Source organism: Uranotaenia lowii, chromosome 2 (assembly GCF_029784155.1).
Source record: "Uranotaenia lowii strain MFRU-FL chromosome 2, ASM2978415v1, whole genome shotgun sequence".
NCBI lineage: Eukaryota > Metazoa > Arthropoda > Insecta > Diptera > Culicidae > Uranotaenia > Uranotaenia lowii.
In genome coordinates, this window is record NC_073692.1 from 253,974,310 (window position 1) to 254,001,289 (window position 26,980).

The following is a 26,980-nucleotide window of genomic DNA, read 5'->3' on the forward strand; positions in this document are numbered from 1 at the left end:
AATGCTGGCAGATCTCCATCCGACCCATAATTTGAAAGAATCAAATTAAGAAGATCGCGAAATCGAAACTTTAACTTCAGTTCTCTTAATCACTTATCCATACACTCGCCCAAGTATGTCTCAGGTGAGCGTACTCAAAGTAATATTCATAAAATCGCTGAATTATCCAAAAAAACTTGTTTTCTTCTTTCTATTTGATAGAGGTAAACACGAACCGGCTTCGCCTCAGTAGGTTAGGCTGATCGTCTAGCCACACTAGCCGGGCTGTTTCGTCATTGATGACACATTAGTAAAAGTCGTGCCACCCCTCATCTTTTCGCCAACATCGCCAGCAAGTGCTAAGCTCAACCGACTTATTTCTAACCAAAAACCCTCCTTAGGAACCAGTCAGTTGGTACTTGTTGCTTGACATATTTTCAAATGGTTTTCGATCTGCCACCAAAATCTTGGCTCGATCGGTTGAACGTCGTCAGTACGATTCGCAGCATCCAAAGTGACGGTAATATCAGTATCGATTAAAAACCATTCGTGTACCGACGGGATAAGCCGAGTGCGAAAAATTAAGGTGTACAAAATTAATATAGATTAACGAGTGTCATTAAGTGGAACCTCCCCTGAAATGCCTCACAGGTAAATATCAATAAGTAATTCTGAATGGCACGTGATTCTACACGCTGTGTGTGCATCTGAATAAAGTCGATAAGTATTGACATAAATTTATTGATGAAAAATAGTATCATGCATGTTCAGGGCGATGGGGAAAACCAGACGTTGCCGTTTTTGCAAATCTATAGTTCAGTACCTCCCCGCCGGGAAACGGGAAACGGGGCAATTTTTCCCTGACTGAAAGTTTAAGAATATTCAACAAATTTTAGGCATTTTACTTCTAAGCAAAATTACAACGTTGTTAAAAAATTATTTAGGCCTCGAAATCTAAAACACTGTTTCTTTGAATCGGTGAAAAGTTTCAAATAAAAGTTGCATGATGATTGTGGAATAATGTTTTTATAGCACAGCTGGAGGCTGCTTCATAGCTATACGTTCCCCATTAAGATATTTTTTGAAGTTTCTTAAATCATGACCACAAAAAATGTGAAAAAAGTGGTGTAAAAACCGTTCTTTTCAATCAATGAAAGTCAAAATTAATTAAGTCACACTAGATAAATTTTTAAAAGAGGATTGAAAGGTTGACATAACTTGGAACATTTTGGCATTTTTATATTGTCAAAATATGAAACATAGAATTTTTGACGAAATTATCTGTTCTTCTAACCTTTTGTCAATTTGCAATTTTTCAGAATTTCTAAGACTTTATCTAACCTTTTCTTTAAATAATGCTTGAGTTGTTAATCGAATGTTTCAATGAACGAACACTTTCCGTTGCATACATGTGAGCGCTATTAGATAAATAGTACACGGTGTGCCAAAATACGTTATTAAAAATAAAAAATGACCACCATAACGGCACTCGACATTCGAAAGATATAGTATTCAGGCATCTATCCTGAAAATTTGGAAATGTTTCATCGGGCTTTTTTAAAATTAGAGCGATTTTATATTATATGTCAATTTGCATTAGATTTCCAATGGGGTTTTTCGACCTTATGTTCTATACCCATGGATTTTTCTGACTACACATATTTTATGACAATCATCCAGTTCAATGACTTTATAGAAAATTTTATGCACGACAACTTTGTGGAAGACCGGAAAAAGATTTGAGTTGATCCTGAAAAGTTATTGGCAATTTTCTGAAACTTTATTAGACTGATTGAAATTTTTCCATGTTTCATAAGTTTTTTTTTCAATTCCGCTTCACTTAAAAGCGAATTTCTTTCAGGCGTAGTTTGAATCGTTTTTGGGTCTTCGATAAAATTGTTTGGGATAGAGTTTTCAGCACAAATGTGTATGTAATAGTAAATCTATGGGTTATAGTCATCATACGAGCTCACAGCTCTTTGAAACCAACTGCTCCTGTATCTGCCCAGAATGTGTTCGAAATGAAAGTTGACAACAACTTAAGCGTGCGGAAAACCCTTAGTATTACACGAAACTTCCGTAAAATGGGTATACATTTTGAGCCTAATCTTAAAGAAAAGTTAGGCAATTAAAGGATTTCTTCGAAATCAAGAAGTTGGGTGATATGGGAAGAAACGAAAGCGTCATAGAAGCACCTGTAGTATACTGCGTCGATGTAAAAGAAATTATTCAAAAGATTCGAGACTCGCGAAATATGACTGATGAAGAACTAATTTTTAAATTTGGAACGTGGAGGTGGTTCTTTTAAAATTACTTTGTCGGTGATTTCACTGGGACAGCAGTCCAAAGCTGAACGTTTCAAGGATGGCGGTGTTCGAAGATATTTTAGAAATAGTTATGAACATTAGGCTTTTAGTATAATAACGTCAAATTATTTAATCAACTATTAGGCTTTTGATTCATGCTCTTGCCCCAAAACTGGATGAAAAATATGAGAATATTGCTCCAATTTGGGACGCGCTACAGTTGCAAGACATCGATGGATATGTTGCAGGAGATTTAAAAGTCAGTTGAAGCAACGAATCCAGAGCTAGCAGAATTGTGGACCGCAAAGGCAGGAGTGAGGCATCTCCAACAAACGTTTGGTTTCACATGGAAAGCTTGCCATAATCTAATGGATTCCTCAGATGTGCCTGAAGATAATTTTGATGTGCAAGAACATTTAAAGGTTAGTAAAATAGATAAATAAAAAAAACACTTAAAACTGTAAAAATACCGATATCGCAGGCACTGAAGCTGTTCTAGGAGATTTACAAGGCATGCTTTAAGGAAAACTTAGATTCCGAGTACACATCACTCATTGATGAGTTTTCTACAGTGTGGGAGAATCTTAAACTGCCAAACTCTTCCAAATTCCACATTCTACGATTCCATGTAAAGGATTTTTGCGAATACACCGGAAAATCGCTGGGTGTATTCGGAGAGCAAGCCTCGGAGAGTGTTCATCATGATTTTTCAGAAACGTGGAAACGATATCAAACCCCCGATACATCGAAGTTGTACTATGATCATCTTTTAATTGCTGTAGTGGACTATAACAGTGGTCATCTGTGTTGATTTTTGATTTTAAATAAAAAATATCGTTTATTTTTATTGTTGAATCCAAGAAGGTAATCAAAAATGACAATTTTAAAGCCAATATTACGCTATTTAACCTTGTTCGACTAAGCACATTTTAACCACGAAAAAAATAATTGAAGACCCAAAAACGATTCAAACTACGCCTGGAAGGATATTCGCTTTTTAGTGAAGCGGAATTGAAAAAAAAACTTAAGAAACATGGAAAAATTTCAATCAGTCTAATAAAGTTTCAGAAAATTGCCAATAACTTTTCAGGATCAACTCAAATCTTTTTTCGGTCTTCCACAAAGTTGTCGGGCATGAAATTTTCTATAAAGTCATTGAACTTGGTGATTGTCATAAAATATACGTAGTCAGAAAAATCCATGGTCAAAGAACATAAGGTTGAAAAACCCCATTGGAAATCTAATGCAAATTGACTTAAAATTTAAAATCGCTCTAATTTCAAAAAAGCCCGATGAAACATTTCCAAATTTTCAGGATAGATGCCTGAATACTATATCTTTCGAATAACGAGTGCCGTTTTGATGGTCATTTTTTATTTTTAATAACGTATTTTGGCACACCGTGAGTATACATTGAAGGGACATTTTTTAAACTAGCAACAAGGTATTTACATATCCATCCACGCATCCATCCTCATAATTGGTAAATTTATTCCTGTGAATCCTCATAATTGCTCAATTTATTCCTGTGTTTACTGGGTACGTACGGGTACGCATATTGCCATTGAAGTTTCAATGAACGGTTATTAGCAATTTGCTTAGAGAAATAATTTCCATTTTACACAAGTGAGTTTGTTTTTGCATAAAAATCAATCGTTAAATATGATCATACAATCTTTCGAACTGTTTAAAATTTATAAAAAAAAACTTCGGGCTGTATATATGTTTGAGTACACTTGCGATGACTGCATGTGCCGTTTCGTTGTTAATTAACAATGGAGCAATTGATGAGGAATAAATCTTTAGAGTTTTCATGCGGACGTTTACTCTATATCGGAGTAAAATAAGTCGCAATGGTCGCAAGTAATAACAAGAAAACTGAAACATTTGGAACTAAATGTAGGGAGGAAAAAATTGTTAAAATACTTCGCAAATATTTATTTAAATATTATTACAATTCCCAGTGGCTTGAAATTCGCTAAACGTGAAGGCTTAAATGTCAATATAGCTTGATTGTGTGCTCTGCAATGTTTCATCGTTTTAAAATGCGCATATATTCTAAAAAAAATTCCTAAAGAATTTCACCTAAACCTAAAATTCACCTAAACGTGAGATAATTTTTTATTTTAATTATATTTTATCATCTAATCACAACGACATTTTGATAAAAGTTGTAGATCATTCAATATAAAAAAAAAACATTCTTGAAAACGGTTGAGCTCTATCTTTTGAAAGTTTTAAAGACATTTTTTTAAATCTTAAAAAACGAAAAATAACTTTTTTCAAAGCGAATCAAAGATGTTTTTAAATTGTAATCATAACGGTGATGCATACATTTAGGGGTGAAAAATATTCCAAATATATAATTCTACTAGCTGAAATATTAAAAATGAGTATTTGGATGGATGAAATTTTTAAATAAATAAACACGTGATGCTAAACAGTGTTGGTATTGGATCATAAAAGCAATACGAAGTTTGTACCGTCAAACGGGTCATCATGCAAAAGCAGGGTTAGATGCAACATTTGTATACCACAAAACTCATTCAAATTTTATTTCAATATATTGTTATAAAGTTATCATTGAATGATAACAAATTGATGATGACATAGTTTTTAATATCGTGAAAGAGTTTTTTGAAGTTTTCGATTCTCATAAAAAACTTAAAAATCGAGCAATAGATGTACAAATTTTAACATTTTTCGTTGCCGTAAAAAACTTTACCTAGTATGACGGATTGGCTTAATGATTTCACCTACAAACTTAATTTTGGTTTCATTATCCTGTACCAACACTGTTGGTATATAAATATTTTTAGGACAATCTCCAAATTTTTTCAAATGGATATTTTTATAAATCTGTTAGCTGTCTGGAGCAAAATGCAACAAAATGCAAATCATAACTAAATATCATAATTTGCGTTTCCATATGTTGAGATATGACTGTTTTGCATTATGCGTTTGATTACATTAAAATATCATCCATCCTAAGATTTATTAACATGATTTAATATAATAGAATATTTTGTAGTATTTTTTACCCCTAAATGTATGCAGCAGATTAACACCTTTTTCTTAAAAACATTTTTTACATAAAAAATGTAAAATTAGAATTCTAAAAAGACCAAAAATTTCTGAAATTGGTGCTTTATGCGTTATGACATCACAAATGTATCAAAAACTATAAATTGGGTGTACGCCCGGCGTCTTAACAGAGCAGGGCAAGTGTTTTAGAACGAAAAGTTCACTGAGTTGCATTTTTCAAGCCGCTCGGGGAGAAATGGACAACCATGATAATAATAATAAAAAAAAATGTCTAGTTTAAATCAAGCGAGTTGAGAGGACATCTTGAGATAGTAATGAACAGAAAGTGAGTTGAGAGGACTACCTCTATACAAAGATACGAATTTCAAGTGAATTGAGAGGACAACTTGAAATTGAAAAGCGCGTTGAGAGGACAGCTTTGTATCTTATCAAATGAACATTTAATGAGAAGACAGCTTAAGAATCTTTTCTACTTTAAATCAAGCGAGTTGAGAAGACAGCTTGAGATAAAAATGAACAGAAAGCAAGTCGAGCGTACTGCTTCTATACAAAGATACGACTTTCAATTTAAAATTGGAAAACGCGTTTAGAGCATAGCTTGAGATAACAATGAACAATAAGTGAGTAAACAGAAGGGCTTGTAGTCGATGAATTGAACTTGAAGCGAGTTGAGGAATCAATTTGAAATTGAAAAGTGCGTTGAAAAACAGCTTTGTATCGTGTTAAATGAATAAACAAGCATGTTGAGAGGACAGCTTGAAATTGGGGAAAATCTAGTCGAGAGGACAGCTTGTGTATAGTGTTAGAAACAGAGGATTATGAGGATAACATAAGATTGAAGGAATATTGAGATCATGTCGCACGATGAACTTTCGATGAAAGTTTGGATAATATTCAAACTGAAATGAGGGGTGAGATTTTCTCTTTCTACTGAATTTAATCTAGATTTGTAGATTCTGTTAACCGTGTACCAAATTTTTGAAATAAAAAAACGAAAATATTAAAGTGAAATGTAAACATATGTTTTGTGACAAATCGTAAGACCATTATGACCTTTTTGTCTTTGCAGCAGGCGCGGATCTAGAGATTGCTCTTAGGGGGGGTGATTTGGTAAATTTTCAAAAATTATGGCCAACATTTTTTGAGTGATTGGGAAAAATAAAAACTGTGGCAGGAAAATGAAGAGAATTCAGCAGCATGTAAAAAATGTTAAAGAAAATTAAAAAAAAATTGTTCAAAGAATTCTGTACATCTGTTTGTGGCTGGCTTAGTCTTAGGCAAAACGCAGATAAATATTTTTTTCACTGGTATGATGTTGAATTTACATTTATTTATCTAGTTGGGGATATGGAATGACCATTATAGGTTTTTCTTATCAGATTAGAAATCCATAAGCAATTTAATTTTGAAAATCGTACTTCATTTATTTTCAGTCAAAAATAAATCTGTTGGTATGATATCAACTTACTCAAATAAGCATCTCTGGTTTTATAGTTATTACTACGTCTTATTAATATTAAAACTATTATAATATTTGAGTAAAAAATCCATTTACACAAGTTACAATTATATTCAATCAAAATATTTTCTCTTTTGAGTTCCAATTTTAATACGGATTACCTGCTTCATTACCTATCGAAACCCGTCAATGTATTTATTCAATAATTTTACATATTTTTTCTCTTGAAAGTCCATTAAAATATCAATTTAAAGACGTGAATCAAAAAACAATCAAAAACCAATAAACATTTAAAACACAAATAAGGAAGTATCTAAACAAACAATATAGATTGCTAATCATTATATTTATTTTTTTTTAAAGAGATTTGCTGAGTAGATTCTTTTTTTTTTATATTTTATCGAATACTTAAAGCGTTTTTTTGCTGTGGCTAACAAGATTTAACAGTTGAACAGTTTTATTAACTGCACCAGCGAGGTTGACTACAAAGAGTGGACAGACTTTACAAAAATAGCCTTGCTTAGTTTGGAAAAAAAACTAGCCAACTTTTGAATGTTTCCAAATGCATTGCACTTGCGTTTCGTTTTTCTTTTTGAGCACTTTGACTTTTCAAATGCTCGGAGTATGGAAACGAAAATTGTGGTGGAGGTACCCAGTGTCTAGTTAAAATATTAAGCTTTGTGATATCATCTATAGTTGAGCAAGGTTTAGGCTGAGCCTTCAAAACAGCACCTTTACCTATTTCATAGACTAATGGGTCTACAGCAGATGCGAACGTGTGATCATTCTGGAGGTCAGATTTGCTAGTAGAACTTGAAAGCATTTCGATGCTTTTATGGTTCCTCTTACGGTTCCTCTTATAATTCTTCATGTTCCTGAAAGCAGAGACTAACGGTAGCAGATCCAGATGTATGCAAAGTTCGATCGATCAGATTTTCGGTTGCTACATCTGGAAATAATATCAACTATAGAGTTTTTTTTTTACAGTTCTTACGCACACTTGCCTACGTATACGGATAAGAAAAGGAAAAACAACCTCCAAAATTTTAGTTAACAAAACGTTGATGTCCGTTCAAGAACATGATCGCTTTTGAGGTTATTTTCCCACAGTTAAAAGTGTTACTGAAATGGTCAGATTTATGTTACGAATATTTCTAGCCGAAAATAGAACAACTATTAAAAATTTTCATCTGTGGACCCAATAATTTTTTTTTAAGAAAACCATCAAGTATGGTAAACATCCATAAATAATAAATCACTTTATGATCAACTTTAAAATGAATGTAGGCTTCTTTCAGAAATCATTCAGAATTAGTCACTATCAACCGACGTTTCTGGTACTGGCGCCTCCATCAACTCTGGCTATCGGTTAATAAAGAAAACCAATCTGCTGTCATGCTTAGGAAATTCCTCAGGAGTGAAGTGCAAGCTTTATCCTTTTCACACGCCCGAAGCAAACACGAAGTTATACTCGCGCATACTGTTTATACTCAATTCAAGCATATTTTTAAGCAGCTATTGAATTCTTATGCACGCGTTAAAATGGTGATATCTATGTTAAGGTATTTTGACACATGAAAAAGTTATATTTCATCTAAATTGAGTTAAAAAATTGATTAATTTTTCTGCCTGGGGGGGGGGGGTGATCACCCAGAGAGAAGTCGGCTCCGAATGTTCCTCCAAACTCGTTTCCATTCTACCGATGGGTTTTCTTCGACGATTTTTGGTGATTTCATCTTCCCTCTGAAGACCTCCAAAAGTGATGTTGTGGATGGGTTTTCTCGAACTTGATCAGCGATGTAGGGCAGCTCACGAGCGACCATTTTGAGGCATGGATATAACGCTGGAATCCCTCTTGGATAAGGTGGATAAAAGCTCGCGGACATCGGCTCAGGAAGCAGCTGACTTGCCAACTGAGCTATATCACAAGCCCCAGCCAAAAAACCATAAGGTGAATCTCGAGATTGATAAAAAAAAGGTCGAGAAACTTGAAAATAGATTAAACCAGAATTGACAATTATTCAAATATGACCAATATTGTTGACTGTACCTACACTTTAATGGAGTACCTATCAAAATTTAGTTTTCATGGAAAATTTTTCATATCAGTAATTGCAATTATTTTTTCCAGTAAATCTATTAGTTGCTTCAAATTCCAAATGTGATTTGTTGATGAAGCAATTAACCTAAACGAATATTATACGTAGTCATAGCTTTAAATGAATGGTAATATATAATTTAGAACTCATATGAACTGATTCTTCCAGTAAAAGGTTGCAGCTGTTTTTTTTACAAAGTTTTAAAGCCTTTAAGTTCTTACGCATCCTTCTGGTTCATTATTTGTTTTTATTTGATGAGTTACTTTTTTCCTCTCAATATCGGTAGGAATGTTCCTCTTACAAAAAAAAACTAAATTTAATCAATTTAGCAAAAACAACTAACAGCAACAAAATTATTGCATATCATCTTGATACCCTCAAAGCACGGTGTTTCGGAGATTAAATCTGAAAAAAAGGAAGGAGTTCCAAGGTCCTGGTTTATCTATCTGTCTATTTTCATTCGATTTTATTTCTTCAAATTTCGAGGTAATCTCGTTCCAACAAATAAATCAGTAAATAAATCGGAATAATTTTTTACGAACTCAAAACACACATTGTTCACATGTTCCTTACAAAGCACGGGTATAATACCATACGTTTGCCTTTTCAGTGAAGGTTGAGCATGACACGGCAAGTGTTACGTAATATTTCAATGAACAATTTTCATAAAAATTTGTGTTTTGAGTTCGTAAAAAATTATTCCGATTTATTTACTGATTTATTTGTTGGAACGAGATTACCTCGAAATTTGAAAACACACATTGTTATGAAGATTGTTCATTGAAATATTACGTAACACTTGCCGTGTCATGCTCAACCTTCACTGAAAAGGCAAACGTATGGTATTATCCCCGTGCTTTGTAAGGAACATCTTCAGAGCCATGGACTACCAAGCAACCTCAAGACTGATCCAGTAGGCACTGGTTTGTTGGGCTCTGAGGTCAAGTGGTCTGACACAGTGGAAATCATCTAGCTCGTTTTTATTCTCTCAAATCAACTTGCATGCAACATGCAAGAACTGTTTCAGTTGTCTCGTTGAAATCTATTTTAGCGGCCATTATAACGTGCTTAACCCCAGCCTCCGACGACGGACGGTTAGTTCACGAGCGCCCCTTAAAAGCTACGACATAGAGACATGTGCGATTGAAGCGACCGATCAAAGGTAGATTGTACCTAGGTTGGTTAGGTACCTGTACCATGTGTTACCCGGCTTAAGCTGCCCGGCATGATTAGGGTAAAAGCTTAGAAAATATCATCTGAACGAGTGATAAGAAAAAAAAGTTTTTTTGGACATTGAAAATGTTTACAGCTTCTGACTGCAAAACAACAACGATGTTAATCTAAAAACACCGAAAATTTCCATTAAATTAACTCCTGTCTTAAACGGAAGATGAGGAACATACCAAAGAGCTAAACATCTACCTTCAAACCTTTTGTGGTGCGCGCGCCAAACGAGTTTCTGCCGATTGCGCACCACGCGGTGCAGACTTTCTTGGGGGATACCTACCCGAACCTGCCCGTCAGTCTGCAAAGATAAGATGCTGTTTGCGTAGATACTGTCTTCATTCACTTTCATTGATGTGAAGTCTGGCGTCGCGAAACGATCGCTTATACCTACTAAAGTTCTATTTCGTGCGTGCGAAAAGTTCGTTCTAAACGATTGCCCAATTGTGTGTGTGTGCGTATGAAGAATAAAGTTTTGTAAAGGAAGGCCCGTACGTGATCTGTGATAAGACGAGAGTATGGCTTTGAGGTAAAACATGTGTTATTTATTTTAAAGTTTTAATAACGTGGATTTTAGCAGTTAGCACACTTTTGGTTATTTGTGCATTCCATCGAGAAGTGCAATTGGAACATCATACTTAGGAAACTCTCCCATCAACAGACATTCGCTTTAAACGTTTTTTTTTTTAATATTTCAGTATTTTAAAAAAAATCTAACAATTTTGCAGTTTTGTATCCCTTCAGTTATACCAATTTACTGAACAGGCTGTAAATACTGAAAGGAAAATGTATTTTTTTTTTATAATCGGGCATGAAGTTTCGTGGAATCTTCGATATAGTATTGATTAATGGTACACATTGAGGTTCTTTTTTCTCCAAACAGTAACTTTATTTTAACAGATTGTTTTACCTCTAAGTTTATGTACAACTTTGCAGCCTTTCTCGAGCGGCTGTGCTAAAAGATGAAAACATTCGATTTAAGAAAATATATAAACTATTTGTACTAGCTGACCCGGTGTGCTTGACTATACCTTCCAAAATCTGTTCAAATTTTTAAAAAATATAAGACCCATTCCAGCAACTTTTTTAAATGATATCGACTTTTCAGCGTTTTTTAAATTCTTCACGGTATCGAAGATTTCTGCTCTGAACGAACGACGAAATTAATCGAAATTTTGTGAAAATGTTTATTATGAATTAATAAAATACTTGTGGTTTTTATATTCAGATCTACTTTGGTTGCGTCCATCAGACGATTTTTTGCAATAGGATATTACACAACGAAAGGTTTAACTGGTTATTCATTTATAACTTTTTTTGATTGAGATCGATTTAAATATACGTTTAAGCTTATATCACTTTGTATTATGAAAAACATTTCACTAATCACTAATCGTACTTCCATAGCCAGAACTTATGTCTGAGTCTCAAAGAATAATAAAAGTGTATTTATTATTCTTTACGTCTTTGTTCATGACCTTAATTATTCTAACATTAAAATTATAAAATGATCAAAAACCAATAGTGGTTGGGCCTACCATGGAGCAGAGAACGCAGAGACTTAAAAATAAACCTTGATGAAGAAACAAAAACATGTAAAGGAACTCCGCCAATCACTAGGACCATTCTAGAAGGCTAGAAATGATATATTTTGTACACAGAAATCCTGAACCTTAGATTTTAAAAAAATTGAAGAGTTTGATGTTATAAATAAAACAATTCAAAAATTTAAGTTTCTTTTTCATTGTTAAATTGTTCAGGTTTCCACTCAGCAAGCCATACTTGTACTTAAAATATAGAACGGGCTCACCAATTTCGTCAACAGAAATAGGAATCACATCAGGTGTTGAAACATTGGAACTTAGGTTTCGCTCTTTGCAATTCCGCGGTGCGAGTATTCAGCACTCAGTTATTCAAGATTGTTGTACTTTCTAGAAATTTTTGGAACAATTAAAGCAACCCAGAAAAAATCGGAACAAAAACATTCGTTTGTCGAACACATGTGTTATACCCATCAGGTAACTTCTGCCTCAACAATCACCAAACACTTCTTGTAGTTATCAATTTTATGTTTGAAATTTTTCAAAACAACATCTTCCCTCCTTTAGTAGTGCATAAAATAATAATTTTCACTACAACTTCAAATATGTACTTCTGCTTATGTACCTGTGGCTATCGAAATGCCACCGCAGGCACAATTTTTTTTTTCTTTTCCGGCGGTTAACCGTTTCTATTCCATTACAAAAACACTTCCGGCCATCCATTTTTTAAACCTCGGGCAAATTTCTGACGGTTTCCGATGCCTACCCGTTGTTCTGGTTCTATTATTACTTCAATTAAAATTAATTAACCACTTGAAAATCAGAGTTGAAATTTGCGCGGACGGAGCAAAACAAACGTGTGCGATGTCAACGCATATTCGCCTACTCCTCCTCACCTTATATTATGACAAATATTTTACCTGAAACTGCATCTCAATTGGAGTTGTAATGAAAAAATTTATAACGGACAGTAACGATATTAAAATTTCCTAAAAATCCTAATGCCAACTCCTAAAAAGTAACACGTCCCCGCAACTTAGGGATCACGCAACACTTTTGAACTTTAATGGTTTCTATTAACTTAATGTCCACAGATAATCATACCGCTTGTATACAAAAGCTTTAAGGTTGATGGGACATTAGACTGAGGCGATTTGGGGTTGCACCTTTTTGAATTTCTCAAACCCTGGGGTCTAAAAAGCTTCGTCTTGGTCCAAAACTCATCCATGATTTTTTGCAGAATTTTTAAGTAACGTTTACATGAGTAAATTTGAACTTTTAGGTTTGTATGGGAAAATTGAATATTTTGTACTGAAAAATCAACATCATTTTTGTTTCGTCTGTGGAACCGAGCCAGCTGATGGTTTTTGTGCCAATTTATGAAATTCCTCTAGGAAATTTTTCGCTGAACAACTTTGTCGAAGACCGTAACTTCGTATCTTATTATGAAAAAAAAGTTATAAGCTGTTTAACAGGGGTATGTATTTTCGCATAGATTAACAAAAAAATCAGTTGACATCACTGCTTGAGCCAAACAAAATGTTGCATGAAAAGTAGTCACGCAATACCTCGCTAGGCACCCTGCAGAGATGTCAATTGAATTTATTGTTTATCAGTGCAAAAAAACATACCCATATTAAACAGCTTATAACTTTTTTTCCTAAAAAGATAAGAAGTTACGGTCTTCGAAAAAGTTGTTCAGCGAAAAATTTCCTTACGGAATTTTATAAATTGGCACAAAAACCATCAGCTGGCTTGGTTCCACAGACGAAATAAAAATGATTTTTCAGTACAAAATATTCAATTTTCCCATACAAACCTAGAAGTTCAAATTTACTCATGTAAACGTTAATTAAAAATTTTGCAAAAAATCATGGATGAGTTTTGGACCAAGATGAAGCTTTTTAGACCCAGGGTTTGAGAAATTCAAAAATGAGCCCAAATCGACTCAGTCTAATGGGGCATTATTATTAATTAATTTTTTAAATTTACAAAAACATGCAATTTTTCAGAGAAAGTTGCAACAAACTTTTTTTTTGATGGATAATCAAATCAAAACGTTTGAAAATTTACAGGTTTCGATACATTTGTGACGTCGTAACGCATAAAGCAAAAATATTTAATTTTAGAAATTTGGTGATTGTCCGAAAAGTATTTTTCACCAATAGTGTTGGTATAATAAATAGTATAAACAGCAATTTAAAGTTTGTATGTGATTAATAATTAATAATTAAGCTAATCTGTCATACTGAGCAAAGTTTTAACGGCATCGAAAAATGTTAAAATTTGTACATCTGTTGCTCGAATTTTTAATTTTTTTATAAGAATACATTTTTTGAAAAACTATCTCACGATGTGAGAAACAATGTCATAATCATTTTGTTCTCATTAACTGGTGACTTTATTACATTATATTTAAATAAAAATTGTATAAGTGATGTGGTATACAAATATACATGAAATAATACAATAATACACGAAAATGTGCGCCTGAAAGATGCAACAACAGTTATGCATTCATGGCACGATACTTCAGTTTTCCTCTCCTTTGTTGAATTCTCCAAACGATAGCAAAAAATATTAAGAAGGCATCACACATCGATTCAAAACGAAATTATTCATTAAAAATAAGTTTGCTGTTTGATTATTAACACTTTTGTACTTACTTTACTTAACTTACTTACTTAATGATCCCGCGCCGATCCTCCGGTGCATAGGGCCGTGGTAAAAGACCTCCACTGTTGACGATCCGGAGCCAGCGTCTTCACCTGGTCCCAGTCAAGATTTTCGTCGACAGTTCGGATTTCAGCGGCTAGGCTTCGCCGCCACGAGTTTCTGGGCCTGCCTCTTCTTCGATGACCTTCTGGATTCCAATCTAGCGCCTCTCTGCAAATCTCGTTTTCATCTTTTCGCAGCGTGTGCCCAATCCATCTCCACTTACGTTCTCGAATCTCGATTTCTAGCGCCCTTTGATGACACCGGCGATGTAGTTCCTCATTCGAGATCCAGTTGCCAGGCCACCAAGCGCGGATGATGTTCCGCAGGCAGCGGTTTACAAATACTTGCAGTTTTCGCGTCGTCACCGCATATGTGCACCAAGTTTCGCACCCGTACAGCAATACGGATTTGACGTTTGAGTTGAAGATTCGGATTTTTGTTCGTAGAGAGATCTGGCGTGGCCGCCAGATGTTTCGGAGACTCGCAAACGCAAATCGGGCCTTTCTGATCCGGGTTTCGATGTCTTTCCTGGTACCACCATCAGGCGTTATCTGGCTACCAAGATACTGGAAGCACTCCACTTTCTCAACTTGTTGCCCAGCTACCATGAAACTGGAGGGATTTCCTGTGTTGATCTCCATCGACTTGGTCTTTCCGACATTGACTTTGAGACCTGCTGCCTTGGAACTTTCGGTGAGGTCGTCGAGTTTGCTCTGCATATCCGGTTGCGTTTGGGCGAGCAAAACAATATCGTCAGCCAGGTCAAGGTCGTTCAGATGCTCCATTGTTGAAGGATTCCACGGCAATCCTCGGTTCGGTGCACAGTCGATCGATCCAGTCAGAATCTCATCCATTACGATTAGAAAAAGTAGCGGTGATAAAATACATCCTTGTCTCACTCCAGCAGTTACCGGGATTGGCTCGGACAAGACACCGTCGTGCAAGACCTTGCACGAAAATGCCTCGTATTGTGCTTCGATGAGATGGACTAGTTTCTCTGGGACCCCTCGTCGCCTTAGAGCCGCCCAGATGTTTTCATGGTTGAGTCGGTCGAATGCTTTTTCGAAATCAACGAACACCAGCAGAAGAGAGTCCTGGAATTCGTTGATTTGTTCCAGTATGATTCGTAGCGTTGTGATGTGGTCCACACATGATCGTCCAGATCGGAATCCAGCTTGTTGCCGTCGGAGTGTAGCGTCTATTTTCTCCTGGATCCTGTTCAGAATCACTTTGCAGAGTACTTAAGTAAAATACAATACAACAACTTATATAAGAAGGTTTCTTCCAGACGTCGAGATAAACTGTGAAGGCAATCGCGCTTTTGAATATCCAATTAGCGCCCAAACTTTAGGCAACATGAACAAAATCAATTTAAGCTAGAAACTTCATTTCATGGCTTCACTGTTTACTAGAGCCGGGTCAACAATGTGAAATTTCGCGAGTTACCGTTAAACTTGGATTATTTTGATCACCGGAGAAACATTGATCAACATGAAAATTTTGCACATTATCATCAATAAATAGGTCTACAAGTTTAAATATCTGAAAACTACTTCTCACATTTTAAAGCCTATAAATTGATTGCAAAAGGCAAAATTTAGTTTGTATGTGAATTCTGTGATCGGTTTTTGTTACGGTACACCGAGGCAAGTGTAAACAGATTTTCCCATAGTTCAAGTTTGGCATGTCATAAAAAATATGTACAATATCAATAATCATGGTTTATCGTTTTTCGTATCCCGAAATTGGTTCTGTACAAGATTCTGTTTGAGAAATAAAATAAAAAAATAATGGCAAAAAGTCATTGAAAAAAAAATCCAAAATTTACACTCACCCCGTTTATGGGGGTAAGGGCCAACGAAATGCATTTTTCAAAAATTTCTTTCTAGGGTTAGTGATACGGTATTCAAATTAATGTTATTCATGTATGTGATTATTACAATAATTTTGAAAGGAGTTGAAAGGAGTTGCAGTTCCACTTGTTGCAATGTATTGTCCGATAGCTTCAAGGACTTCTTCTTTTGATAATCCAAAGCCCACTTCTCCATGGTTTTGATGCAATTTGCTATATCCTCCTCCACTTTTTTTATGAAACTTTACATCTAGGTTGTACTATTTACGCCACATCTTCCATGTTTCCTAAAGTATAAAGTACTTCTTGGAATTCCAAATTTTGAGGCTCCTCTTCCGAATATTGTAGAGCCCTCCTGGTCTTCCTTATATGATTTCGAACCATAATGGAAACCGAGTTCTGAAAAGAGCGATATATATATGACAAAAAAGCTGCGTTTACACTTACCCCGGTAGTATCTTTTGCACTTGCCCCACAGTACGTGATGCCAGGAGCGATCATAATTTTCATCATTGTCCGGATCAAGATATTTCTACTCCACTTTGAAAATCAACCCGAAATACTCACCTTATAGCAAAAAAGTGGATTTTAAAGCCTTGTTCATTTTAAGCATTGTACGTACTTGGAATATAGTATGTAAACAAACAGTGCCGTGTTTTGGATGTCTGATGTCATAAAAGTTTTGTTTATGTCTTTCAGATTGTTAATTTGCGTCCAATCAATAATTTCGTATAGAAGAAATATTTCATACATTTTTTGGGGCCGAGAAAAGTTGAGCACTCGCACCGGTGTACCTAGAGACATTTTTCAAGAGTAAGCCTGTACAGGACAAGTAGGGGAAAACTGTACAAGACGCACCAGCGGGGTAAGATGGCCCCTTCTTTCAAAAAATACACTAACCTATGGCTGAGAATGATGTTTTTCTTCATTTCTATTGCAGCAAACAAGCAGACAAGCTTTTAGATGAAAAGTTAAAATGCTTTGAAGTTTTGAATGTTGGTAATTTTTTGAGAAAAATCGAATATCAAAACAAAATCTCATTCTTTTTATTTGCTAACTCTCAAATTACGATAAGAATGCATAATTATAACAAATTTCGTCCTTGTTTGAGTTAAAAAGGTAAACCAATATTCGCCCCGAAAAAATAATCTGCCGCCATGTTTACCGCGATATCAGCCAAGAAATTGAATTTCGTTGCCTACCTGAAGGCGTGTTACCAATAAGGATACCAAAATTTGAATTTTGAAAAGCAAATTTTTCGGTTAATTAAGCAATAATAAATGATTTTTTACCAAAGTATGGTTAGTTTATAAAAATACGATGAACATGTAATTAAAAATTGATGTTTCAATGATTATATTCCGTATAATCATTGTTCCATTTCTCACCACCTTTTCGGTATGCTGCGTTCTGTCCACTAGTTTTGGCGTTCAACCCCACGGCTTGTTTTCTGGCTGTTTAATATTTTAACAAAAATATAATCAAAATCGTGTTTTTATCCAATTACTTCTTTTTTTATAAGACGTAAATCTGATCCCTGAATCGTCGTGAACTTTCTATTTTGTTCATAGATGCTGGGTATCGCTGTAAATAGCGATTATGCTTGACTGGTGCGTCTTATACAGTTTTCCCCTAATTAGGAAGCCTATCGTACACACTTAATCTTTTCTCCTGTGGTCGGGACGATTTTGTCCTGTATTTTCAACAGCTGAAATTACAGGACAAATCTCGGGACAGAAAAAGTGTTCAGGAAAACAACTGTCAAATTGGCCTGTATGCTCGAATCCGTGTTCTTCTGTAATTTGCAGGACTTTTGTATTTTTCTGAGCGTTTAAAACGGCTTTCCCCTGGGATTTTCTGTGAATTTAGGCATCCTCTCCCCTGCTTCTTATTTCTTTTTATAATTAAACAAACACAATTGTCACAAAAAATTTAATTTATTTTTAAATATTTTGATCAACACATTTTTTTATGTTCCGAATTATTTAAAAAAAAAAATGCGTCACAAATATTTTGATGTATTATTCACTAAAACGCCTCTTGACACTGAAACCTACCGATGGCCGTGAAAACCTAGAGTTCAAGATCTTGCGTTTCGGGGCCATTGTGAGCAAGCTGATCAACCAAAATACCAAAACAAAGGAAGAAATCTTGGGCCCAGTTAAATTAGCATAACGTTCGAATAGCGCTCCTGTTGATTATCCATAGCTGCATCATAAATTGTACTTGTACCTGGTCCCGGTTGCACATAAGCACCATACTAATTTTAGGTTGTGCTGTTCACCGATTTTATTTTCATCCCAGAAATTAGAACTATAATACGCAAGTACCGGCCACCAGATTGAAATAAAAACGGTGCATGCAAGAAAAAACGTTTCGCGGTTTGCACTGGTGTGAAAGAGAAGAAACAAAAACCCCCGCAAAAAAGCGCGAAAGAAAACGGTTGACAGCTGAAGTTTCCCCGTGATACAGGACGATTGTTCGAGTACCTGTGCATTCATGGAACTTTCGTCTCAGATTTCAGGAAAAGTCGAGCGTCTCGAGATTCAGGAGGGTTCCCTTTCGAAGCTCGTATAAATTCACCAGTTTCCCTGTGGTTCGGAGAGTCATTATCCCGAGCTGGGAAATTGCATTCTTAGTGTGTATGGTAAAGTTTCACGAAAACAAGAAAATGGGTTATAGTGAGAGGGCCAAGGGAATTGTATATGGGTAAAATTTCATTTGATTTTGGAGCTGAAAAACATTTAGCAATTGCTATCTCTAGGAGAAAACTTTATTTTTCGAAAATTAGCATCGCTAATTTTTGCACCATTCGAAAGCTGGGACTTTCCCCATTCATTTGAGCCCAAATTTAAAATTATCCACCGGGGGGTCTAGAACATTTTATTTTTTTTGGAGATTTTTAAACCTTTTTAAGGGTTTTCTCCAAAGACAAAATCATACTTATCACTATGAAAACGCTCGTTTTACCTCGAGCGTAAATCCAACATCATATGTCAATAACATGATTTAATACGAAATTTTCCTGACTACAATTTTGTAGAAGACATTAAAGTGATACAAATTGAGAGAAAAGAGTTGGAATGTCACAAACAGAGTGATTATAATTTCATTTGAAAAATCTTATAAAATTTCTCACTAATGATTACACTAAGATCAGAAAAAGTATTCTACGAGCTTAGTTATTGATTATAGAGTGTATAAATATTCAAAACAGTTTATTTTCAAAAAAAAAAATCAATCTTTTACATGAAACTGATCAGGATTATCTGAAGTTATCAGATCAGTTGTAGGTTATTCTGTGAAAAAAGTCTCCCGCCAATCTTGAAAGTTCAGTTATTTATATTTTGAGCTAAATTAGTGTGAATACCTCATGAACAAACATTTGGGACTAGGAAACAGATTAGATTTACTTCTTACACTTAAGCCAAAATTTTAAATAATTCACCTGGATTTCAAAATCAAACATCTTTGTTGAAAATCCTTTATCCTTTTTGATGATTTCTGAAGGTTTTTATACTTTTCATTTTTTATTGATTGTAAAACCTTAGACACGAGTATTACAAGCATGATAAAGTGCCATATATAAAATTTAAAAAAAAACAAACTTTTGTTTATGTTTGATTGCATAAATTAGTGTTTTTGGAGGCACTCGTGTATGTAAAAATGTGAATATAAGTTTTCAAGCCAAAATTCTAGATTGTTCAATTTTTTAAAAGTACACGAACTGAACTTTATGTCTTTCATAGATTTTTTTTTTCGATAAAATGGAAAAAGAAGATTACAAATTCTCAACATGGGTCAATAAAAACATGGGTTTTTATCTGATAGTATGAAACATCTGTGGATTTCTGCATTTTTGGCTTTCCCCTGGAATGTTGTTTTTCTTACTTCTATGAAAACAAAATATAACATCGTGACATGAACAGTACTTAAAGCAGTGGCTTGAAATGCATAAAATAATTTGCAATATTTGCACAAATCAAGCAATCGGGAAAATTAAAATCAAACATTTGAAAAACATTCTTAAACAACAGGTGATATTACTCCCATCTTCTATAGTTTGGCTCTCGCTTTTTCAACTGTTTGAATTTTCGAAGAATGTATCAATTTTTTTTTAAATATCTTAAACTTTATTTATTCCCCACGTATGGATTTTTGGAAAAATCGGAGTGACAAAAAAAAAGAGTTTGATATTTGTTCCGGAATAATAAAACTTCAAAAATGCTTATAACTTTAAATAATCCTGATCCTCTACAATCAATAACTAAGCTCGTAGAATACTTTTTCTGATCTTAGTATAATCAGTGGTGAGAAATTTTACTAGATTTTTCAAATGAAATAATAATCACTCTGTTTGTGACATTCCAACTCTTTTCTCTCAATTCGTATCACTTTGATGTCTTCTGCAAAATTGTAGTCAGGAAAATTTCGTATTAAATCATGTTATTGACATATGATGTTGAATTTACGCTAAAGGTAAAACGATCGTTTTCATAGTGATTAGTATGATTTTGTCTTTTAAAAAACCTTTAAAAAGGTTTAAATATCTTCAAAAAAAAATGTCTGACCCCCCGGTGGATTATTTCCAATTTGGGCTCAAATGAAACGGGGAAGTCCCAGCTTTCGAATGGTGCAAAAATTAGCGATGCTAATTTTCGATAAATAAAATCGTTCCATCAGAGACACCGTGGCAATGTTTATATTTCGCCCCTAAATGTATGCAGCATAATTGTTCATCTTTCGATTATAAATGTTTCCGAAAGAAAACATTAAAAAGCAATTTTGTCTCAATCATAAATGACTGTTACTGATGTTTTTGTGCTTTCTTTGATAAATGGCACTAAAACGATAATTTTTAAAATGTTGGGATACGTTAAAACCATGCTTATAATAGTTACCCTAAAACATGAAATCTGGTTTTACAATAAACATTTAATTCTAGCCACTAATATTCTTGAAATATTCGGCAATCAATGCTCATTAGACCGCTGGAAAATTGACTTTTTGTTCCCATATGTTCTTTCGATGCCTTTTGGGTCTCCAATCACCAGTGTAAAATTTGAGATAATTTGGTTGATTCCTGAGCTAGCGCAACGCGTTTCAATTTTGTATGGATATTTGTATTGAAGAAGAAATTTTTGCACATTAAATCATCCAGAAAATTCAAGTAAGCTTGAAATGAAGTTGGTCTTTGATTATTGGTTCTAACTATTTCTAAGCTTTATGTTTTGCTAACATGACAAGCAGCGAAGCACTTCTAGAAAAAAGTTGTACCGATTTCAAAATAAAAAATTCGAATCCAATGAAAAGCATTTAAAAATAGCAAACTTTGCTTGCTAGAGCTTTCATATAATTTTTTTTTGCAAAGGTTATACAAATCAATAAATTCCTTGGCTATGCAAAGCAGTTTTTTGATATATTTTATTCCCACCCTGCGGTAACACAGCTTTCCAATAAGCAATCAAAAACGTTAAAATTAAAAAAAAGATATTTAAAAAAAATGTATATCATCGAATGTCTTTTCTGGGGTACAAGTTAGGTTAGTCTTATGACTACATGAATTATACTGCAAGAATCCAGGATTATTTTTCATCCAAATTATATTTTTTGGATCTTTCAGTACACCTCTGGCGATTCTGAAGCGATCTGAAATATTTGGTTTTCCCATACAAAATTCAAACCCGTTGCGCTAATTCAGGACTGGATGGATCGCTTCCAAATTTTTTATTGCTATCTCTGGCAGCAAAAACATAAAAAAAAGTTATGGGAGGTTTTAAAAATTAGAGAATTTTAAATTACCATACAAAGCTTGCATCGGTCTAAGATCATGCTTCATAATCCTTTCTTTAGTAAATGTTTTAAGAATTTTAGATGTTATGAAAATGCAACCCTTTCCAAATTATAAAAAAAGTGATAAGAGTACCCCAGTTTACGGCACGTCCTGTGACTCGCAGATCAACTCTGACAATAATCGATACAACTCAACATTTGGTGAAACGCGGATTGTTCTTTCAGATTCATTTTTAGGATATCCAAAACGCCTTAATGTACACTTAATTTATGAACGAAGTTTCCCATAATGAGCAAAGAATATTAAAACCCTTTGAAATAGAAAACTTTATTTTAAATGCAAAAAGCAAACAAACAATCAACATTTGGAAACTTATGATAATCCTCGTGAGATAGTTATCTCATTATTGAGATAAGGTGTATACCTAAACAACAATGATTCAAAATCGCATCAACTTGTACAAGCATTGAAAGATCCCAAAACAAGACGTCCGTCAAGTTTATAGCATGGAATAGTATTTAAAAAAATGTTTCATATTTAGACGTGAATCTGCCTACAAGCTACTCTGCCTGTTTCATTTTATTTAATAAATCTCACACCCCATGAGCACTATTCCTTCCCATACGTCACATCATCCTTGATGTGTACCATCATCGACATCGTTTTGCAACCCACATATTCGTTTTATTTATTACAATCGTATTGTCGCATGCGTAAGGAACACAACTCATTCGTTTCGACAGGGTCAAAATCTTCTCGTTATGCAACATGACAAATTGGGTATTTATCAATAACCTTGCGAAACGAAACATCCCAGGAGCGGTACGGTTCTGCTCTCATTTAAATAATTTTTAAATTTCATCACCAACTATTGTTGCCATCAGAGATGTTGATCGTTCAGTATTCCGTTGTGCTGCAGCCCCAAAGATACGCAGATGCAGCACCCATCGATGTCTGAAACTGAATCGCGAAAGCGAAAAACTGCAACTTCCGCGTCTGATTAGAAAACATACCGGTTTTAAATCTTCTATCAATTTGTGACAACAACCTAGCTGAAAGCTTAACCTGCCCAACATTCGGCGACCTCTCCGAGGAGAAGTAACAAATTGAAGTCGGTAGAGCCCTGCGCACGGGCTAAGCTAAGAATTGCAGCTGGCTAACTTAATTCAATCGTCTCTAAGTACCTAAGTACCTATGCATCGTTTCTTTTGCTTTTTACTCCCCCCAATAGATTACTTCTGCTGGCAGTTGTGACACTCGGCTCGCTCTACGTGTTGCATCTTTTGGCGCAAGATTTTATGAAGCTTACAAAACCCATCTTTATGGCGTCCGGAAAGCGAGAAACATCAACGTACAACAGAACGGCTGCATTAATGGTAAGTTGCGTTTTTTTTATAGATAGAAAAATTAGGGTAGAGACAATCTGACCACACTTCGGGTCAGAATGCTATAGTTAAGTCAAACTTTACACGCATTGTAGTCTAATTTTATTGTATGGGGTACTTCCTGTTGCAATCATGAGAATGTTATATGTGATATGTTCATAAAAGTGAAACTAGAGTTCATGTGTTGAATTGTTGGTGGAACGCTATTCAAAAGCTGGATTTTCTGGAAATAAAATCATTGTATAAGTTTTTTGATGCAGTTTTTCTAAATAGATTCACTAGACCACATTCTAACGCACTAGGTTAGCTATGTTAAACAAGTATAGGTTCATATTTAAGAGGTGCAAAACTGGTTATTATGCCGGTAACTGGAAGTTGACTTGAGTATGCAGCACGTATTCAACAGGTGCAAGCCCCCTACAAACACATGCTTGCGATCCGCGTTAATTTGAATATTAAATTTAAAAATTAAGATCGAGATTAACAGTTAACGTTTGTTCAGTTCACAGTTTGTGAAATTCCTTAAGAAAATGCAAATGCAAAATTAATTATTGAAATAGTTTTTTTTTTTAAATGAACTTTAAGTTAATCATTTATGAAAACGCAGAACCAGATATGAAAAGTCTGTGATAATAAAATCAGAAATCATATTTATATTATTGAGAGTTGATGTTTTAATGTTAATGTAATAAACAATGAAGATAATTGTCAAGAATCCATCTATCCGACAATGTATAGATATGTTGGGGTCCAATGAAAGTTCGCTATCTTAGATCTTCCGGTAGAAAAAAATCTTACTTTTTAAAACGATATCCAAGTTTGTCATTTCCCAATGAACCGATTTATTTTCATAGAACGTACTTGGTGAAATGATGATAAAAATGTTTGAATAAATAATGATAAAAATGTTTGAAATGTGCGCTTCGTGTCATATTGACCCGAACAGCTTTGGAGGGTTAAAATAAACATTTTTTGAATTCAGTTACCTGTCTGCATGGGCTAAAATGATAATTGCAAAATGTCATGCATCCGAGCATTAATTTTTATTATTTCAGCTAGTAAATTTTTTTGTAGAAATTTTTTACCCCTAATATATATACAGCATCCTTCTGCTTTTTTTTAACATTAAAATCGCATGTTTTTGTAAAATTAAAAATATCTGATGAAACTATTAATTTTTCTGACTACATCAACATGATGTCCCATCAACCTTAAAACTTTTGATGGGGGGCGAACACGAAATTATTACGACACCGAAAATGTCATGCCAATTTTCTAATAATGGTTAGAATCAAACCAACATTTTAGGGCAGTTTTATACATATATTTACCTCAAAAATCAAAAGGAAATTTAATCGATGAAGCCTTGAGTGTAAAATTCAATATATTTTCGCTTACCTTTAGTCTTTACAGTGTCATCCGGTACCAGTTTCTCAGTTATTATCGTCTTTGACTGTCTTCTTGCTCTTCAGAAGTTCCCGTCGTGCTGAGAACGGTAAAAGGCGCTTCTCGAGGCACTCAGATTTGTAGATCTCGCCATTTACTGTGCCCTTTGTCACGAAAGGCTCACTCCTCAGTTCACAAGAGCAGGTGGCCTGCAAAACGAGATATTTGGAGGTGAACTTCAACATTTTGTTCTTCTTAAATTGGTCGTCCACATCGAACTTGCTCTTGCCGGTGAAAAACTCCAACCCCGGAATTTGCTTAAAATCGGCTTTTATGTACGTATCGTCGTCCATTACACTGCAGCCATACTTTATCAGCATCTTCTCGTAGAGCTTGCGTGCCCGAGTCTGTACCTTGTATGTAAATGTATGTACTTAGTATGCTCTCTTCTTTGCATTCTGGACGTAGCTCTGCGATATGCCAATCACCTTTCCCTCCGTCTTTTTGTTCTCCGGTCCCGGTTTTCTTCCAGCTCCTTTGCCGTGGTCCAACGTCAACCGCTCCTGGAACCGCTTCAACACTCTGGAGAAGGTTGAATGTTCTTTCATATTTTTCCAACCTACCGGTGCGACAGGCCAAAAAATTCCAGGTGTTTGGAAGCAATTTGTTCTCTCGACTAGCGTTGGTTCACCTCCATTTTCGAATCGAAAAACACGACTTCGGGTTTGACAGCATGTAAACAATACACATCAATGAGAAAGTGTGCAAATTTTGGTTGATTTTTATCACCTACGATATCACCTACAAACTTTATATTGCTTTTATTATCCAATACGAACACTGTTGGTGTATGAATATTTTTCGGAGAATCACCATTTTAAAAAAAAAAAAATTTTTAATTCAGTCAGCTGACTGCGAAAACTGCAACAAAATGCAATTAAGAACTAAATCTCATAAATCGCCTTTCCATATGCTGGGATATGATTGTTTTGCATTATGCGTTTGTTAACATTAAAATTTCAACCATCCTAAGATTTATTACATGCTTTAAGATAATAGAATATTTTGTAGTATTTTTTACCCCTAAATGTATGCATCAGATTAACACTTTTTTCTTTAAAACATTTTTGATAGAAAAATGTAAAATTTAGTTCGAACAAAACCAAAAATTACTGCAATTTGTGCTTTATGCGACATCAAAATGTATCAAAAACTTTAAATTTTCAAACGTTTTTATTTGATTTTTCATTAATTACTGAGTTTGTTTCAACTTACCTCTTTCTCTTAGTAGGGTGAAAATCTCATGTTTTTGAAAATTTAAAAGTAACTGTTTAAACCAATAATTTTATGACTACGTCAGTTTGGTGCCCCATCAACCTTAAAACTTTTGATGCACAATGATGATTATCTGTAAGCATTAAGATTTTAAAAACCATTGAAGTTCAAAAATGTTGCATGTTGCCCCAGTTGACAGTACGCATTGTATCCATATTTTAGCAGTGTCGTGTATAAATTTACTGTGAGTTCTAGATCAATTGTAATTCAAAAACTAATCTTTTAAAATATTTCATTTCAGGACTTTGAAAAACAGATAGATTGGAACCGTATGATTAAGTATGATCCTTTGAAATGCTCGCTTTCCCTAATTTGTCAATTAGCGGCAGGAGCAGAGAAGAAAAACAAAGCTGCAAATGCAATCTACGAGTTCGTATCGTATGTATCGATTTTAAGTCGCATAAGACATAAACAATAATCATTCTATCATTACAGCTACAGCGTTGAGAACAGCAAATCTGTACCCAAACGGATAGTGCAATCGTACGAGCGAGGTCTAAGTTATTACCAAAATAACGAGACCGATTCGAAGAAGTGCCTAACTCACTACCCTCTGTGCATATACTCTGCCAAAACGATGATGAAATTACTCGATCTGTATGCTCGGGTTTTCGCTACCTAGGCAATCGAATGACTCTAAATTTATAACAAAACCATTTGATTAGTTCTAGATAAGTTTTAGCAATATTTTAAATTAGAAATGAACATTCTAGTGACGACTGTGTATTATAAGTATGAGAAAAACAATTGTTAGCTTAGTTTAAATAATATATACAAATCCGAAAAAAATGGGTTGAGCTAGCAAAAAGTTTAAAACGTGTGTCTTAATATGTTAAAATATAAGTTTAAAAATGTAA

General features: G+C 34.5%; 1 protein-coding gene across 2 annotated transcripts; it reads left to right on the forward strand.

Moving 5' to 3' along the window:
* Nucleotides 1-461: 461 nt before the first annotated feature.
* Nucleotides 462-26,980, forward strand: LOC129746667 (uncharacterized). Of its 2 annotated transcripts, none has more exons than XM_055740487.1 (4): nucleotides 462-630; nucleotides 23,249-23,393; nucleotides 26,365-26,501; nucleotides 26,559-26,980. In XM_055740487.1, the coding sequence occupies exons 1-4, from the start codon at nucleotides 620-622 to the stop codon at nucleotides 26,743-26,745; spliced, it is 480 nt and encodes a 159-aa protein (XP_055596462.1). In that variant the 5' UTR covers nucleotides 462-619; the 3' UTR covers nucleotides 26,746-26,980. The 2 variants fall into 2 exon arrangements, with proteins under 2 accessions (XP_055596462.1, XP_055596461.1); XM_055740486.1 differs by lacking the exon at nucleotides 462-630 and adding an exon at nucleotides 10,464-10,641.

Coding starts and splice junctions, on each gene's coding strand:
- LOC129746667 (XM_055740487.1), top strand. Junction 23,394..26,364: donor ACAGAACGGCTGCATTAATG/GTAAGTTGCGTT, acceptor ATTTCATTTCAG/GACTTTGAAAAACAGATAGA. Junction 26,502..26,558: donor GCAATCTACGAGTTCGTATC/GTATGTATCGAT, acceptor CTATCATTACAG/CTACAGCGTTGAGAACAGCA.